This window comes from Oncorhynchus tshawytscha, linkage group LG01, assembly GCF_018296145.1.
Source record: "Oncorhynchus tshawytscha isolate Ot180627B linkage group LG01, Otsh_v2.0, whole genome shotgun sequence".
Taxonomy (NCBI): domain Eukaryota; kingdom Metazoa; phylum Chordata; class Actinopteri; order Salmoniformes; family Salmonidae; genus Oncorhynchus; species Oncorhynchus tshawytscha.
In genome coordinates, this window is record NC_056429.1 from 36427966 (window position 1) to 36447559 (window position 19594).

The 19594-nt window shown below is 42.1% G+C and overlaps 1 protein-coding gene across 2 annotated transcripts in view; it reads left to right on the forward strand.

Annotated features, from left to right (window-relative positions):
• The window catches only part of LOC112250079 (myosin light chain kinase family member 4-like), a 69570-nt gene that overhangs the window by 19758 nt on the left and 30218 nt on the right, over positions 1-19594 (forward strand). Inside the window, exon 1 of one of the 2 annotated variants that reach the window (XM_024419952.2) lies at positions 17190-17530. The exons of the other annotated variant lie outside the window; for it this stretch is intronic. Coding sequence (XP_024275720.1) covers positions 17390-17530 — 141 coding nt within the window. The 5' untranslated portion in view covers positions 17190-17389. Of the gene's footprint in view, positions 1-17189; positions 17531-19594 lie in introns of those variants that run through there. 2 annotated transcript variants of the gene reach the window in all.

The following is a 19594-nucleotide window of genomic DNA, read 5'->3' on the forward strand; positions in this document are numbered from 1 at the left end:
ATCATTTAACTGATGTCAGACAATACATTGCGCATATGATTTCCCACACCCAGCAGAGAATTGCACTCAGCTTGCATTTTGACTCACAGCCATAGCCTAGTCTACAGTTGAAGTTGGAAGTTTACATACACTTAAATTGGAGTCATTAATAAAACTCGTTTTTCAACCACTCCACAAATTTCTTGTTAATAACAAACTATAGTTTTGGCAAGTCGGCAAGTTTTGGCAAGTTGTGCATGACACAAATCATTTTTACAACATTTGTTTACAGACAGATTATTTCACTTATAATTCACTGTATCATAATTCCAGTGGGTCGCTACAAAACCGCCATCAAAAAAGCCAGACTGCGGTTTGCAACTGCACATGGGGACAAAGATTGTACTTTTTGGGGAAATGTCCTCTTGTCTGATGAAACAAAAATAGAACTGTTTGGCCATAATGACCATCGTTATGTTTGGAGGAAAAAGGGGGAAGCTTGCAAGCCGAAGAACACCATCCCAACCGTGAAGCACGGGGGCGGCAGCATCATGTTGTTGGGCTGCTTTGCTGCAGGAGGGCCTGGTGCCCTTCACAAAATAGATGGCATCATGAGTTAGGACAATGATGTGGATATATCGAAGCAACATCTCAACACATCAGTCAGGAAGTTAAAGCTTGGTCGCAAATGGGTCTTCCAAATGGACAATGACCCCAAGCATACTTCCAAAGTTGTGGCAAAATGGCTTACAAAGTCAAGGTACTGGAGTGGCCATCACAAAGCCCTGACCTCAATCCCATAGAAAAGGTGTGGGCAGATCTGAAAAGCGTGTGCGAGCAAGGAGGCCTTCAAACCTGACTCAGTTACAGCAGCTCTGTCAGGAGGAATGGGCCAAAATTCACCCAACTTATTGTGGGAAGCTTGTGGAAGGCTACTCGAAATGTTTGACCCAAGTTAAACAATTTAAAGGCAATGCTACCAAATACTAATTGAGTGTATGTTTTATCTTCTGACCCACTGGGAATGTGATGAAAAAAATAATAGCTGAAATAAATCATTCTCTCTACTATTATTTTGACATTTCAAATTCTTAAAATGAAGTGGTGATCCTAACTGACCTAAGACAGGGTTTTCTTTCTACGATTAAATGTCAGGAAATGTGAAAAACTGAGTTTAAATGTATTTGGATGAGGTGTATGTAAAACTCCGACTTCAACTGTATATAGGCTACGGCTGCCTATTATGATTATTGCTGTTATATTAGGAACTGAGTGAGTAGTGTTTGGTCTGATGCTATTTTGAAAGCCAAGAAGAAGAAGATTTTTTTTTAAAATTAAGTAAAGGACATTCCTCTACGGGATCGGTGTGGCCCCCCTCCTCCGCGCGGGATGGTTGAGCTAATGTAGGCTAATGTGTATAGCATGAGATTGCAAGTAACAAGAAAACTTTCCAGGACATAGACATATCTTATATGGTCAGAAAGCTTAAATTTGTGTAAATCTAACTGTCAATCTAGTTATTATAGTGAAATAATACCATGCTATTGTTTGAGGAGATTTCACATTTATTAACTTCAAAATGTATCAATAAACCAATTAGGCAGACTTGAAAATAACTGCAATGATCAATTTGATCAGTCTAAAACTTTGCAAATATACTGCTAATTTGTACCTAACCTGAAATAATACATTATGGCCTTTCTCTTGCATTTCAAAGAAACATGTTTTTTCCTTTGTATTATCTTTCACCAGATCTAATGTTTTACATTATCCTACATTAATGTCACATTTACACAAACGTCAAAGTGTTCCTTTCAAATGGTATCAAGAATATAGATATCCTTGCTTTAGGTCCTGAGCTACAGGCAGTTAGATATGGGTATGTCATTTTAGGCTAAAATTTAAAAATAGGGTCAGATCCTTTTAAGGCTGCCAGGCTTGCTAGGACAGACAATATACAACTTCAATTAGCACTGATGTGTGAAGTGAGGAGTGTCGAAGCCTTTGGGCCCAACAAGTGGCAGTAGTCTCTCGCAGCCTGCCCCACCCAAATCCAGAGGCCTTTGAAGCCCCCTTCCGCTGTTCAGAGACCATCCACTGGCATTTTCTACAAAACATCTGCCTCCAGAAATAAAATCTTCTCCCAAGAGGGTGTGACACGTACTCCCGTTGCCTACTGCACTGCTGTTTGGATTCCACCTGGTGATCTGTTCACCATCTGCCCTGGCCTGTCTCCCCATGTCTGGCACAGGTACCTCCACCACACTCCCCCTTCTCTCCCGAGCTTCCGCTCGCCTCCAGCACGTACGCACTGTTGGGGTGAGTGACTCTGAACTTACAATGACTAGCTCCAAGTTGTTATATATTTAAAAATTTTTGCATTTTGACATTTTTCTATTTGCTTCATGACTCCTACCTGCTTTGTTGACTATGAACTTTCTTTGTTACCCAACCATGGGACAGACTATGTTTGTTCCTACACTCGGGACTCTGACTCTCTATTGGTTATACAGACTTTTGTTCTCCCATCCTATTCTAACCACCTCTCGCCGGCTTTGTATTCGTGTTACCTGATGGAATTGCAATATGATCTTGTCGCCATTTAATGAACATTCAAATGTCATAAATCAACACTGCTCAGCTCTCCCTGTCCTCTGCCGTGCCTTGATTGTATTACTTCTGATGATATCTGGAAACGTGCATGTACACCCTGGCCCATCTACTGTTGCTAGCCCCAATTCTGACTTGTGCTCTGATATCTGCTTTACTGATTTCTGCTCTCGTAAAAGCAGGGTTTTCTGCAGGTTAAAACTAGAAGATTATTACCTAAAATTGATCAATTGAAAGTGTGGGTTCACACCTCCAATCCAGATGTGTCGGTCATTACTGAGACATGGTTAAGGAAGAATGTTTTAAATACACATTTTTCTGGTTATAACCTTTTTCAGCAAGACAGATCTTCAAAAGGTGGCAATCTTGTGGCAATCTTTACCACCTTCAGTGCTCATTTGTCTCCACCAAGTCTGTCCCCAAACAATTTGATTTGCTGGTTTTAAGCATTAAACTTCAAATAGCTCTTTGTTGACGGATGCTATCGTCCTCCATCAGAACCTGCCCTAAGCTCTCTCCTGACCCTATGTCTGAATTTGTCCTGCTAGATGACCTAAACTGGGACGTGTTTGAAATACCTGACCAAGTCCTAAAGCAATGGGACCCCCTACATTTTTTCTCAGATTATTACCAATTGACTCCTCACAATTTTTTTTAACTAGGCAAGTCAGTTAAGAACAAATTCTTATTTTCAATGACAGCCTAGGAACAGTGGGTTAACTGCCTGTCAGGGGCAGAATGACAGATTTGTACCTTGTCAGCTCAGGGATTTGAACTTGCAACCTTTTGGTTACTAGTCCAACACTCTAACCACTAGGCTACCCTGCCACCCCAAATAATCCTGATAGATATCAGTCTGGGGTTTTCTGTAATGACCTTAGTTATCCCTGTTTTTACAGCTTGTTCGTGATGGCTGCTCAGTGAAATGACCTGTCCTGATTTGTCATAGACGCTTGCTAAAAAACTTTAATGAGCAAGCCTTCCTACATGAACTGGCCTCTGTAAAATGGTATAGAATCAGCTTGATCTCCTCTGTTGAAGACGCTTGGACATTTAAAAAAAATATTTTTACTGGTATTGTTAACAAACACCCCCATAAAGAAAATGAGAATTAAAAACAGGTTTAGCTCCTGGGTCGACCGTGATCTGGCAGAGATACTCCACCTCAAGAATTGCATTTGGCGAAAGGCTCGGCACACACATACTCAGGCTGACTGGCTCTCGTTCAGGCAAATGACAAATAAATGCAATCAGGCTATCCGGAAGGTCAAAGTTAGTTACCTTAAGGAGCAGTTCTCCCTGTGGGTCTAACGAAAACGATTAAAGACCTGGAGAATAAACCCTCCTCACAGCTGCCCATGTCCCTTACAGTGTCTTGCAAAATCACTCATTCCCCTCTGCGTTTTTCCTATTTTGTTGCATTACAACCTGTAATTTAAATAGGTTATTATTTGGATTTCATGTAATGAACATACACAAAATAGTCAAAATTGGTGAAGTGAAATGAACTGAATAACTTGTTTAAAAAAATAAAAAATAAAAGTGGAAATGGAAAAGTACTGCGTGCATATGTATTCACCCCCTTCGCTATGAAGCCCCTAAATAAGATCTGGTGCAACCAATTACCTTCAGAAGTCACATAATTAGTTAAATAAACAACACCTGGGTGCAATCTAAGTGTCACATGATCTGTCACATGATCTCCGTATATATACACCTGTTCTGAAAGGCCCCAGAGTCTTCAAAACCACTAAGCAAGGGGCACCACCAAGCAAGCAACACAATGAAGACCAAGGAGCTCTCCAAACCGGTCAGGGACAAAGTTGTGTAGAAGTACAGATCACGGTTGGGTTATAATAAAACATCTGAAACTTTGAATGTCCCACAGAGCACCATTAAATCCATTATTAAAAAATTGACAGAATTTGGCACCACAACAAACCTGCCAAGAGAGACCCGCCCACCAAAACTCACGGACCAGGCAAGGAGGGCATTAATCAGAGGCAACAAAGAGACCAAAGATAACCCTGAAGGAGCTGCAAAGCTCCATGGAGTATCTGTCCATAGGACCACTTTAAGCCCTACACTCCACAGAGCTGGACTTTACGGAAGAGTGGCCAGAAAAAAAGACAATACTAAAAAAATTAGCAAACATGTTTGGTGTTTGCCAAAAGGCATGTGGGAGACTCCCCAAACAAATGGAAGAAGGTACTATGGTCAGATGAGTCTAAAATTGAGCTTTTTGGCCATCAAGGAAAACCCTATGTCTAGCACAAACCCAGCACCTCTCATCACCCCAAGAAATCTATCCCCACAGTGAAGCATGGGGGTGCTGTGGGGATGATTTTTTATCTGCAGGGACTTGGAAACTGGTCAGAATTGAAGGAATGATGGATGGCGCTAAATACAGGGGAACTCTGTTTCAGTCTTCCAAATATTTGAGACTGGGATAGAGGTTCACCTTCCAGCAAGACAATGACCCTAAGCATACTGATAAAGCAACACGTCGAGTGGTTTAAGGGGAATATTGAAATGGCCTAGTTAATGCCCAGACCTCAATCCAATTGAGAATCTGTGGTATGACTTAAAGATTGCTGTGCACCAGCGGAACCCATCCAATTTGAAGGAGCTGGAGCAGTTTTGCCTTGAATGGGCAAAAATCCCAGTGGCTAAGCTTATAGAGACATACCCCAAGAGACTTGCAGCTGTAATTGCTGCAAAAGGTGGCTCTTCAAAGTATTGACTTTGGAGGTGTGAAAACTTGAGCGTAACTATTCCGTTGTTTAGTCTTATTTATTGTTTGTTTCACAAGAAAAAGTATTTTGCATCTTCAAAGTGGTAGGCATGTTGTGTAAATCAAATGATACAAACCCCCCAGAAATCTATTTTAATTCCAGGTTGTAAGACAACAAAATAGGAAAAATGCTAAGCAGGTGAATACTTTCGCAAGTCACTGTAATATTGATGATGTGGTTGTTACTTACAAAAAGCACATAGCTGAGTTCTTCAATCACCACTTCGTTAAGTCAGGATTCCTATTTCACTCACCCATGCCACCTTGCCCATCTAACATTTCCTCATCTCCCACCTCCTCTAATGCTACTAGCCCCGATGCTCCTCCCTTTTTTCCCCCTGCCCCTTAAAATGAATCACTTACCTTTGATGAACTTCATCTAATAGAACTCCCAGGTCTCCATGTTAGACAATAAATGTTTGTTTTGTTCGATAAAGTTAATCTTTATGTCCAAATACCTCCTTTTTGTTTGCGCGTTTAGTCCAGTAATCCAAATGCACAAGGCGTGGGCACTAAGTCCAGACAAAAAGTCAAAAAAGTTCCATTACAGTTCATAGAAACATGTCAAACGATGTATATAATCTATCTTTAGGATGTTTTTATCATAAATCTTCAATAATATTCCAAACAGACAATTCCTTTGTCTTTAGAAATGAAAGGGAACGGAGCTCGCTCTCACGGCCACGCGAGAGACTTAGCTAATGTCTTTCAGCCAGACCCCTGGTTCAAACAGCTCTTAGTCGTTCCCCATTCATAGTAGAAGCCTGAAACAACGTTCTAAAGACTGTTGACATCTAGTGGAAGCCATAGGAAGTGCAATCTGACCCCATAGACACTGTATATTGGATGGGCAATCACTTAAAAAACTACAAACCTCAGATTTCCCACTTCCTGGTTGGATTTTTCGCAGGTTTTTGCCTGCCATATGAGTTATGTTATACTCACAGACATTATTTTAACAGGTTTGGAAACTTTAGAGTGTTTTCTATCCAAATATGCATATTCTAGCTTCTGGGCCTGAGTAGCAGGCAGTTTACTCTGGGCACCAAAAGTTTACTCTGGTTCCCAAAGAAGTAACAAAGTTTCACCCTGCAGACGGCCACTGAGTCTGTGGTGCTAAAGGAGCTCCTTAAACTTGAGCCCCAAAAAACATCTTGGTCAGATGGTTAGACCCTTTCTTCTTTATGGTTGCTGCCCCTATCATCGCCAAGCCTATCGATTGACCTTTTGAGAGTCTCTCCTCTCTGGGGAGGTTCCCATTGCTTGGAAGGCAGCCACAGTTAGTTATTTATTTAAAGGGGAGATCAAGCTGATCCTAACTGTGATATGCCTATTTCTATTTTGCCCTGTTTATCAAAAGTGTTGGAAAAAAGTGTCAATAATGAACTGACCGGCTTTCTTGTTGTCTATAGTATTCTCGTTGGTATGCAATCTGGTTTCCTCTCAGGTTATGGATGTGTCACTGTAACCTTAAAGGTCCTCAACGATGTCACCATCGCCCTTGATACTAAGTAATGTTGTGCTGCTATTTTTATTGACTTGGCCAAGGCTTTTGATACAGTGGAGCATTCCATTCTTGTGGACTGGCTAAGATGTATTGGTGTCTCTGAGGGGTCTTTGGCCTGGTTTGCTAACTACCTCTCTCAAAGAGTGCAATGTATTAGATCTGCTGTCTCAGCCACTGCCTGTCACCAAGGGAGTACCCCAAGGCTCAATCCTAGGCCCCACGCTCTTCTCAATTTACATCAACAACATAGCTCATGATACTGTAACATTTCCATCTGTTTAAAGTACATTTGATGACATGATAATGTTGGCAAAGTTGTTTCCTACTAAATCAAATCAAACATTATTTGTCACTTGTGCCAAATACAACAGGTGTAGTAGACCTTACAGGACACCTACGACAACATCCGGTGAAATTACAGAGCACGAAATTCAAAATATAAAAATCGTAATATTAAACATTCATGAAAATACAAGTGTCTTACACCATTAAAAGCCTAACTTCTTCTTAATCCAACCGCGTTGTCAGATTTCAAAAAGGCTTTACGGCGAAAGCATACCATGCGATTATCTGAGGATCAGAAATCACTTACCTTTGAAGATCTTCCTCTGTTTGCAATACCAAGGGTCCCAGCTACACAATGAATGGTCGTTTTGTTTGATAAAGTCCTTCTTTATATCCAAAAAAGTTTAGTTGACGCCAATGATCTCAGCAATCCACTCGTTCAACTTGCATACAAACAAATCCAAAAAGTTACAGGTAGAGTTCATCCAAACAAGTCAAACTATGTTTCTAATTAATCCTCAAGTACTCTAATATCAAAATGAACAATAATATTTAAGACAGAGAATAGTATCTTCAATAGGGAAGATAAATAACAAAGAGTGCGCATCTCATTCACGCGCCAAGACTACTTTTCTAATGAGAGACACCTTGGAAAAACTACAACTACTTGTTCATTTTTCAAGAAACAAGCCTAAAACCCCTTCTAAAGACTCTTGACATTTGGTGGACGCCATAGGAACCGCAATCTGTGTCCTATCTATTTGTATATCCCATAGGCTAGCATTGAAATGGCCTGTGACCTCATAAAAAAAAATCTGGATGGATTTTCCTCTGGCTTTTGCCTGTCATATCAGTTCTTTTATACTCACAGGTATTATTGTAACAGTTTTAGAAACCTCAGAGTATTTTATATCCAATGCTACCAATCATATGCATATCCTAGCTTCTGGGCTTGAGTAACAGACATTTTACTTTGGGCATGTCAGCCAATCGAAATTCCGAACACTGCCCTGTATGCTGAAAAAGTTAACCAACATTGCAGTTTTAAGAAAAAATAAGTGTTAAGTTAAAAATAGATGAGTAAAATCTAAAAAATAATAGTAACAAATAATTTATGAGCATCAGTAAAATAGCAATAACGAGGCTATATAATGGGGTACCGGTACAGAGTCAATGTGCAGGGGCATCGGTTAGTCGAGGTAATATGTACATGTAGGTAGAGTTAAAGTGACTATGCATAGATAATAAACAGAGAGTAGCAGCAGAGTATAAGGGGGCGCAATGCATATAGTCTGGGTAGCTATTTAATTAGCTGGGGGCGCAATGCAAATAGTCTGGGTAGCTATTTAATTAGCTGTTCAGGCGTTTTATGGCTTGGGGGTTAAAGCTGTTAAGAAGTCTTTTGGACCTAGACTTGGTGCTCCGTTACCACTTGCCGTGTAGTAGCAGAGAGAACAGTCTATGACTAGGGTGGCTGGAGTCTTCAACAATTTTTAGGGCATTCCTCTGACACTGCCTGGTTTAGAGGTCCTGGATGGCAGGAAGCTTGGCCCCAGTGATGCACTGGGCCGTACGCACTACCCTCTGTAGTGCTTTGTGGTCTGAGGGCAAGCAGTTGCCATACCAGGCAGTGATGCAACCAGTCAGGATGCTCTCAATGGTGCAGCTGTATACATTTTTGAGGATCTGAGGACCCATGCCAAATCTCGTGAGTCTCCTGGGGGGGAATAGGCTTTGTCGTGCCCTCTTCACAACTGTGTTAGTGTGTTTGGACCATGATAGTTTGTTGGGGATGTGGACACCAAGGAACTTGAAGCTCTCAACATGCTCCACTACAGCCCCGTCAATGAGAATGGGGGGGTGCTCGGTCCTCCTTTTCCTGTAGTCCACAATCATTTCCTTTGTCTTGATCACGTTGAGGGAGAGGTTGTTGTCCTGGCACCACACGACCAGGTCTCTGACATCCTCCCTATAGGCTGTCTCATCGTTGTCGGTGATCAGGCATACCACTGTTGTGTCATCGGCAAACTTAATGATGGTGAAATAATCTGTTATAACTCCACCCGGCATAGCCAGAAGAGGACTGGCCACCCCACATATGCTCTCTCTAATTCTCTCTTTCTCTTTCTCTCTCTCTCGGAGGACCTCAGCCCTAGGACCATGCCCCAGGACTACCTGACATGATGACTCCTTGCTGTCCCCAGTCCACCTGACCGTGCTGCTGCTCCAGTTTCAACTGACCTGAGCCCTAGGACCATACCCCAGGACTACCTGACATGATGACTCCTTGCTGTCCCCAGTCCACCTGACCGTGCTGCTGCTCCAGTTTCAACTGTTCTGCCTTATTATTATACGACCATGCTGGTCATTTATGAACATTTGAACATCTTGGCCATGTTCTGTTATAATCTCCACCCGGCACAGCCAGAAGAGGACTGGCCACCCCACATAGCCTGGTTCCTCTCTAGGTTTCTTCCTAGGTTTTGGCCTTTCTAGGGAGTTTTTCCTAGCCACCGTGCTTCTACACCTGCATTGCTTGCTGTTTGGGGTTTAAGGCTGGGTTTCTGTACAGCACTTTGAGATATCAGCTGATGTACGAAGGGCTATATAAATAAATTTGATTTGATTTGATTTGGTGTTGGAGTCATGCCTGGCCATGCATTCATGAGTGAACAGGGAGTACAGGAGGGGACTGAGCACACACCCCTGAGGGGGCCCTGTGGGGGGTGGCCCGTCAGGAAGTCCAGGATCCAGTTGCAGAAGGAGGTGTTTAGTCCCAGGGTCCTTAGCTTAGTGATGAGCTTTGAGGACACTATGGTGTTGAACGCTGAGTGTAGTCAATTAATAACAGCATTCTCACATAAGTGTTCCTTTGTCCAGGTTGGAATCGGCAGTGAGGAGTGCAATACAGATTGCATCATCTGTGGTTCTGTTGTATGCAAATTGGAGTGGGTCTAGGGTTGCTGGGATAATGGTGATGATGTGAGCCATTACCAGCCTTTCAAAGCACTTTATGGCTACATACATAAGTGCTACAGGTCAGTAGTCATTTAGGCAGGTTACCTTAGTGTTCTTGGGCACAGGGACTATGTTGGTCTGCTTAAAACATGTTGGTTTTACAGACTCAGTAAGGGACAGGTTGAAAATGTCAATGAAGACAGTTGCCAGTTGGTCAGCGCATGCTCGGAGTACACGTCCTGGTAATCTGTCTGGCCTTACGGCCAATCAAAGGATTTCTGCCAAAACCACTGGGACTATTACCCCTATCTTTACACCCTCACCACCATTACAGCCTAAATGTGGCCCTGTTGAGGACAAGCATTAAACCGTGTGTTCACTCACCTATTCAGAGCTTTTTTTTAGCCTGTGGTTATGTATGTGTTTGTTTGTGTGTGTGTTTTTCTGTGTACGTGTGCATCACAGGAAGTTGGTGGCACCTTAGTTGGGGAGGACGGGCTTGTGGTATAGCTGGAGCTGAATAGGTGGAATGGTATCAAATATATCAAAGACATGGTTTGATACTGATACAAACACCGTTCCAGCCATTATTTTGAGCTGTCCTCCCCTCAGCAGCCTCCACTGGTGTGCATTTATTTCTCTATGTATTCTGTACTGTAAAGGCACAGGTGCTTTCTTACTGTGGTGTTGTACTGCCCTCTGTTGGTGAAAAATGGCAGCTACATTTACCCTGATGAAGACAGCTTGTCTGTCGAAACGTTGGACATAACATTTTTGCATCTGAGCTCCTAGAGTGTGCGTCTCTCCTTTATTTGTTTTTTAAGAGCTACGTTTACACAACCTTCAGTATCACCAGCTTGTTTGACGTAGGATCCCAGCTGCTTTAAATAAGCAGCTCCTCTAGTCCAGGCAGGATTTGCATCCCAAATGGCACCCGATTGGTCCTGGTCAAAAGTTGTGAATATGGACCAATTTGGGACGTAGCAGGATCCTGCCTGATCTCACAAGTTTACATGCACGTTTGCTATGTGGAACAGGCCGAACATGCAACACAGCACACGCGGGCTGATGTAATATCTCACTTCTAACACTAGTGGAGGCTATGGCTCTGTGAATCTGCATTGAGAGCCCCTCTCACACGCTACAGTGGAACTATGGTGAGGACGGCACTGAATCCAGCATATAATTACTTAGAGCCGCAAGGTGGTGTCTAGGGACGGAGTAAAATATTTCACAATAGTTAACCAGAAAACCACAGTAATGTGCTGCTACTGAACATGCCATAATTGTGTTTCCGCTATACTGTATCTGTGTTGATTATATATATATATATAATATATATATATATATTTTTTACATGTGCCCATATAAGTGTGGGTTTGAAGAGGTCAGATATCCAAACGAAGTGGTCTCATCACAGCGATGTATTTTTGTCAGTGCATACAACTAAAGTAGGCATAGTTATCAATATCATTTCAAGTAAAATCTCCTTACAAAATAGCTGTTTGTGCACCACAGCAGAAGTGGGTTCTCTTTTGCAGGCTGAGCAGCAAATGAACTGTGCTCTGCTTTCATTTTCTATTTATACCACTGTTTGCCCAAGCAACAGCCAATGAGAGCCCAGGGAAAGGTTCCAATTAGACTCTGGGCTGCATGTAAGTGTAACTCAAGATTCCTGGCTATTTAAATCAGACTGCTCTCTCTCTCTCTCTCTATTTAAATTTAAGAGTCTTTATTGGCATGGGAAACATATGTTTACATTGCCAAAGCAAGTGAAATAGATGTTAAACAAAAGTGAAATAAACAATAAAAGATTAAACTGTTAACATTACATTTACTAAAGCTCCAAAAGAATAAAGACATTTCAAATGTCATATGTCTATATACAGTGTTGTAATGATGTACAAAAGGAAAAATAAATAAACATAAATATAGGTTGAATTTACAATAGTGTTTGTTATTCACTGGTTGCCCTTTTCTTGTGGCAGCAGGTCACAAATCTCACTGCTGTGATTGCATACTGTGGTATTTCACCAAATAGATGAGTGATTTGATCAAAATTGGATTGGTTTTGGAATTCTTTGTGGGTCTGAGTAATCTGAGGGAAATATGTGTCTCTAATATGGTCATACATTTGGAACGAGGTTAGGAAGTGCAGCTCAGTTTCCACCTCATTGTGTGGGCAGTGTGCACATAGCCTGTCTTCTCGAGAGCCAGGTCTGCATTTGGTGGTCTATTAAATTGTAGAATTTAACTCCCTTTCCTGGATTTTAGCGGGTATCGGCTTAATTCTGCTCTGCTTGCATTATTCGCTTTTTTTTTACTCAATTGTCATACTTGACTAAAAGTAAAGTTAAGGTAAATACTATACATACAACTCCTTATTCTAAACAAACCAGACAGCACAATTTTTTTACATTTATGGTCAGCCAGGGGCACACTCCAACACTCAGACATTATTTACAAACACAGTATTTGTATTTAGTGAGTCCGTTGGAACAGAGGCACTAGGGATGACAACACGTTATATTGATAGGTGCGTGAATTGGTGTCACGTTCGTTGAAAGGAGTAGACCAAGGCGCAGCGTGAGTAGAGTTCCAAATATTTTTAATACATCGAAACTCAGCACAACCGAAACTCAGCACAATCGAAACTCAGCACAATCGAAACTCAGCACAACCGAAACTCAGCACAACCGAACCAGCACGCTACTGGTGCACACAGACAACTGTCCGTAGACAAGAGCCCACAAATACATTGATGGAAGAAGGCTACCTAAATATGATCCCTAATCAGAGACAACGATAAACAGCTGTCTCTGATTGGAATCATGTCAGGCCAACATAGACATACAAAAAACCTAGATGACCCACCCTAGTCACTATCACAACCAGCATAGAGAATAAACAGCTTACTATGTTCAGGGCGTGACAATTGGACCATATTACTGTCCTGCCTGAGCATTTGAAATGTAACAAGTACTTTTTAAAATTATTTTCTTTAGGAATGTAGTGGAGTAAAAGCAAAAGTTGTCAAAAATGTAAGTAGTAAAGTAAAGTACAGATACCCCCCAAAAACAACTTAAGTAGTACTTTAAAGTATTTTACTTAAGTACTTCACACGTCCCATGATTCATGAGCTGAAATAAAACATCCCAGAAATGTATCATATGCACAAAACGCTTATCTATCTCACATTTTGTGCACACATTTGTTTACATCCCTGTTATTGAGCATTTCTCCTTTGCCAATATAATCCATCCACCTGGCTGGTGTGGCATATCAAGAAATGCATTATCATTCAACAAGTGCACCTTGGGCAGGGGACAATAAAAGGCCACTTTTAAATGTGCAGTTTTGTCACACAGTTTTGTCTCTCTGTGCAGAAAACACTGGATATAAGATTGAAACTATTTTAAGGCAGTCTTACAGACCTCTAAAGTTGATTTCCAAAATGTATCAAGGTTTGATAGAGGCTCTTCCTGATGACACAAAACATGTGAACCAAAAATGTGAGGAAGACCTGAGAGACACAATTGATGATGATGAAAGGATACAGATATGTTTGAATGCCCGGTCATGTTCATATCATCTCAGACATAAATTACTGCAGTTTAAGACCATCTATAGAACATACTATACGCAAGTTATACTGAATATCATGCACTCAGAAATGTAATTCTGCTGGAGGTGTAAAACACAAAAGGGGACATTTTTGCATATGTTATGTTCACGTGAAGGCTGGCTGAATTCTGGGCAAAGAGTATGTTCTTTCATCTCAGCATGTGTACAGATTCTCCCTGTTTTTGTTTGCTTGGAAATGTTGATACTTGAGACTGACAGAAGAGACATTGTAACCTTGCACCTATCGCAGCTAAGAAATGCTGTGCCATTAATTAGATGGTTGGTTATCCTCCCACAATGTCACAATGGATGACAGAAAAGTCATGTTTCACTAGATTTGATTTATTACAAGAGGCACACTGTGCAACTCTCAAAAGGTCTGGATGCCTTACATGGAGTACTGTACGGCAAAAGGAGTTGGTATTGAAAACATGCCCACGTCAGGGGAGATACAGAGCATTCAGAAAATATTCAGACCCCCATCTCTGCAGCATGGTGGCTAGACAGAAGTCACTCCTCAGTAAAAGGCTCATGACAGCCCACTTGGAGTTTGCCAAAAGGCACCTAAAGACTCTCAGACCATGAGAAACAAGATTCTCTGGTCTGATGAAACCAAGATTTAACTATTTGGCCTGAATGCCAAGCATCACGCCTGGAGGAAACCTGGCACCATCCCTACAGTGAGGCATGGTGGTGGCAGCATTATGCTGTGGTGATGTTTTTCAGCGGTAGGCACTGGGAGGCTAATCAGGATCGAGGGAAAGCTGAACGGAGCAAAGTACAGAGAGATCCTTGATGAAAAACTGCTCCAGAGTGCTCAGGACCTCAGACTGGGTTTACCTTCCAACATGACAATGACCCTATGCACACAGCCATGACAACGCAGGAGTGGCTTCGGAACAAGTCTCTGAATGTCCTTGAGCTGCCCAGCCAAAGCCTGGGCTTTGGAGAGACCTGAAAATAGCTGTATTTCGTGATTTTCTTAATTCCTTGGTCAGATTTGTTTGTTTTTATTTGTCCTTGTCGATTGTAGGCCTTAGTATGTCCTTTGTATGCCTTTTATTTGAATGCATGTGTAGGATTTATCTGGCACCGTTTGCAATCAGTCAGCTGTTTTATGCTCTGGTTACCTTCACATTGAGGTGGGTGTTTGAATTCGGCCTTGATACCGTGTTTTATGCATCTATTTCATGTTGCACTGTATGCCTGTTCCACAAGTAAATGAGTCAATGGAGCCTATGTATGATGAGGTTGAGTAGTACATTTTACACGCCATGCTGCAGACCTTTGAACCTAATATTGCAGTCATAATTGATGTCTGGGGTCTTTTTTTTGTTTGTTGCTGTTCTCCAAATAGCATTTTGGAGAAAAAAAATAAAAAAATAAATGAAGTCAAAGCCCCCTCCACCCCCAAACTACAGTACTTCCCACGGCTATGGCTCTACAGTAATATTAGGCCTATGAGATAAATGACAGTGTCCTCCGTAGCAGTCTATTTACTTTCAAGCATGGTTGGCTATTGAAGGAGCAGTGGATAAATGGTTGCCTAATATTTGTTCCCATGCATCAAACACCTCCATTTCCCCCCAAAGAACAATATGCTTGTAATGCAATTGATCAACCACTAGAAGTTGTGCATATGTGCAAGTTCCACATTTATAAATACCAACCTTTGTGGGAAAACAGGCACATGCTAGGTTTAGAGTATTTTTTTTGTGCACACGCACTTTTGACAAATGAGGCCTCTGTTCCTTACTGAGGTCAGATTATTTTCCAGTATACATCGAAGAGGTATTGCTCTCTAACCCCTGGTTATATCCCAAATGGAACCTTATTCCCTATATACTGCACTACTTTTGACCAGGACCCATAGGGAATAGTGCACCATATAAGATATAGGGTGCCATGTGGGGAGCACACCTGCTCTATGCTCTCCCACCTGCTGTTGCCTGTTAAAGGTCCAGGAGACCAGGTTTCGACCACCGCTGGGATTTGGTTCACAGTGTGTAGAGGTGGCGTCGCACGGTTTACCGTAAATCAACCCCTCTGGCCAGACAGATAGGTGCCAGAGACCGCAGTCCAGATAGGGTGGCGATATCAGTGACAGTGGACCTGTCTCAATATGCTGTCCCCCAAGTCATCGCTTTGCTTACCGTTTTACAGTGTCTTCAGAAAGTATCGATACACCTTCACTAATTCCACAATTTGTAGTCTCACAGCCTGAATTCATACCCCACAATGACAAAGTGAAAACATGTTTTTAGACATTTTTGCAAAATGATTGAAAATTAAATACAGAAATATCACATTTTACATAATCGCCAAATTCAACAGGTGTAGACCTTTCCGTGAAATGCTTAATTACAAGCCCTTAACCAACAATGCAGTTCAGAATTCTGTATTATTTTATTTACACAAGTCTTCCCCCCTTGATATTGTGCAATAGACAATCATTCTTGCACCCCTTTGCCGTGACACTCCAAATTGAGCTCAGGTGCATCCAATTTCCTTTGATCATCCTTGATGTCTCTACAACTTGATTAGAGACCACCTGTGACCAATTCAGTTGATTGGACATGATTTAGAAAGAAACACGCTTATCTGTATAAGGTCCCACAGTTGACAGTGCAGGTCAGAGCAGAGACTATTGGACAGCACTCTGGTAAATTAACTTCAATTGAAATGTTGTGACTTTGATTGTCATTGCCTTGCACGCTGAAGAGTGCTGTCTTATTTATGTTCTTTGGATTACAGTATATTTAATCCATTTTTAATTCCGGGACTGACGCAACAAAATGTGGAATACGTCAAGGTGTATGAATACTTTCTAAAGGCACTGTATGTGTTGTCTGAGCGTGTGTGTGTCAGTGAGAGAGAGAGAGAGAGGTGCACAACATATGTACTTAGCACCTTGCCAACACAGGAGTGTGTGTGTGTGTGTGTGTGTGTGTGTGTGTGTGTGTGTGTGTGTGTGTGTGTGTGTGTGTGTGAGAGAGACAGAGAGAGAGAAAGATATAGAGCTGAGGAGCAAGTGACTCCACAACAACAGAAATAGTTAGTGCCTTGTGGATGTAGGCAAGAGTATGGAGAATATACTCTGCAGGCATGAAGTGCTGTGGACAAAGTTAAAGGATACCAGGCATGAGTTGCGTCCCAAAGGGCTCTGGTCAAAAGTAATGCACTCTACAGGGAATAGGGTGCCATTTGGGACAGAGCCAATGGAGCACACACACACCTGTCCCCCTCTCGTCTCTGAGACAGCATGTTCTCTCCTTTTAGGTCCCTTGGCAGGCGGGGTGGAGGGTCGGGGGTCAGGGTAACATGGTCAATGGGGGGTGGGTTGGCACAGCGTGACTGGACAGAGACGTGCCTGTCGTTCTGTTCTGAGTGGGGGGGAGTGTCTGAATGACAGTGCGATCAGATCAGTCAGAGAGCGACAAAGATAGGCCTCACTATTTCGTAACTGCTGGCGCCCGCTGTGGTTTCCATGTCAACAGCCCCAACCTTCTGCCGATCGCCCCACGAGACCCGATCGTCGCCGCCGTTGACAAGAGAGCGACAGATTGAAATAATCCAGCCCTGAGCTGAGACTATAAAGTGGAGCAGGAGGAAGAGGAAGAGCAGCAGTTACCATGGAGAACTTTCTGAAGGATAAGGATATTTGGATAGTAGGCAGCATGTGTCTGGTGGCATCATTCCTATGGCAACGGATCTGGAATTTATTCACCTTCAAGAGGAAGAGGGGCAGGGAAACACCCTCCCCAGACATACAGGTACTAGTAGTTTGCTGTCTTAATGGGTTCATTCATACTACTGAGCTGAGCCAAAGTGAACTGTGCTGGCTGGTTTATGCATCCACTATTGTTGCTGGAGGACAATGTAAAAAATAAAATGGTATAGTTTAGGTCAGCATGATAGAGTAAAAAGGGTACATGATTGCGGGGCTTTGTGCATGCTCAGGTAGTGCAGGTGTGACTGGTAGAATCTTTTTGCGGAGGTGAGTTTCTGTTCACCTTTTGACCCATCAGATTTGGACATCTTTGTTAGTGAAGCAAGTTCTACACAGGCTGTTTTCATGTTTTTCATCATCCTGTCATAATTCAAAGATGGTAGAGGATAGAGAGACAGAAAGTGAGAGTACCAGTTGGCCTGTAGGAGGAAGTGATGTCTTGAAAGATGACACATTATCACCTTAACAGACATGTTAATCCATAGTGACTTTGAAATGCATACTCAAATGGCTTGACATGTGTAAAGACAGTGATAGTTTGTAGTCTTTGTCGTTACGTGAAAGAGACTTAGAACCGGTTTCCTGTACACAGAATAAGCCTAGTCCTGGACAAAAAAAGGACTTTAAATGAAGATTCTCAATTGAGTATGCTTTAAAATCCAGGACTATGCTGGATTGGGAGCTCTCTGGTTTTGCAGGATCAGTTTATACAATTCTAGGCCCTAAATGCTAGGAAAGACCAACCTGGTCTCAGAGCATTTTGTATTATTCTGTATGTAAATCCGAGATACTGCATTTAGTATGATATGTTACATTTGGTATGGTTACATAAGGCAGATGTTTATATAAGGCAAAAATGAAAAGAGGGTGGTTGGGTTGGCATATAAAATGGATGTACAATGACATTCTAGATGATTATGTGCTTCTAACTTTGTGGTAACAGTTTGGGGAAGGCCCTTTCAGGTTTCAGCATGACAATGCCCCGGGCACAAAGCGAGCTCCACACAGAAATGGCTTGTCGAGATCTGTGTGGAAGAACTTGACTGGCCTGCACAGAGCCCTGACCTCAACCCCATCAAACACCTTTTGAATGAATTGGAATGCCGACGGCAAGCCAAGCCTAATCGCCCCCTCATCAGTGCCCAACTTCACTAATTCTCTTGTTGCTGAATGGAAGCAAGTTCCCTCAGCAATGTCCCAACATTTAGTGGAAATTCTTCCCAGAAGAGTGGAGGCTGGTATAGCAGCAAAGAGGGGACCAACTCCATATTAATGCCCATGATTTTGGAATGAGATGTTTGATGAGCAGGTGTTCACATACTTTTGGTCATTTAGTGTATAATATGAATTTGAATTCGTAACATATCATACGAAATAGGTGATGGACATCTACAAAGTAATACAGTGGGACAAAAAAGTATTTAGTCAGCCAACAATTGTGTAAGTTCTCCCACTTAAAAAGATGAGAGAGGCCTGTAATTTTCATCATAGGTACACTTCAACTATGACAGACAAAATTAGAAAAAAAATCCAGAAAATCACATTGTAGGGTTTTGAATGAATTTATTTGCAAATTATGGTGGAAAATAAGTATTCTTCTTTAAGAGGCTCCTCTGTCCTCCACTCGTTACCTGTATTAATGGCACCTGTTTGAACTTGTTATCAGTATAAAAGACACCTGTCCACAACCTCAAACAGTCACACTCTAAACTCCACTATGGCCAAGACCAAAGAGCTGTCAAAGGACACCAGAAAGACAATTGTAGACCTGCACCAGGCTGGGAAGACTGAATCTGCAATAGGTAACCAGCTTGGTTTGAAGAAATCAACTGTGGGAGCAATTATTAGGAAATGGAAGACATACAAGGCCACTGATAATCTCCCTCGATCTGGGGCTCCACGCAAGATCTCACCCCGTGGGGTGAAAATGATCACAAGAACGGTGAGCAAAAATCCCAGAACCACACGGGGGGACCTAGTGAATGACCTGCAGAGAGCTGGGACCAAAGTAACAAAGCCTACCATTAGTAACACACTACGCCGCCAGGGACTCAAATCCTGCAGTGCCAGACGTATCCTCCTGCTTAAGCCAGTACATGTCCAGGCC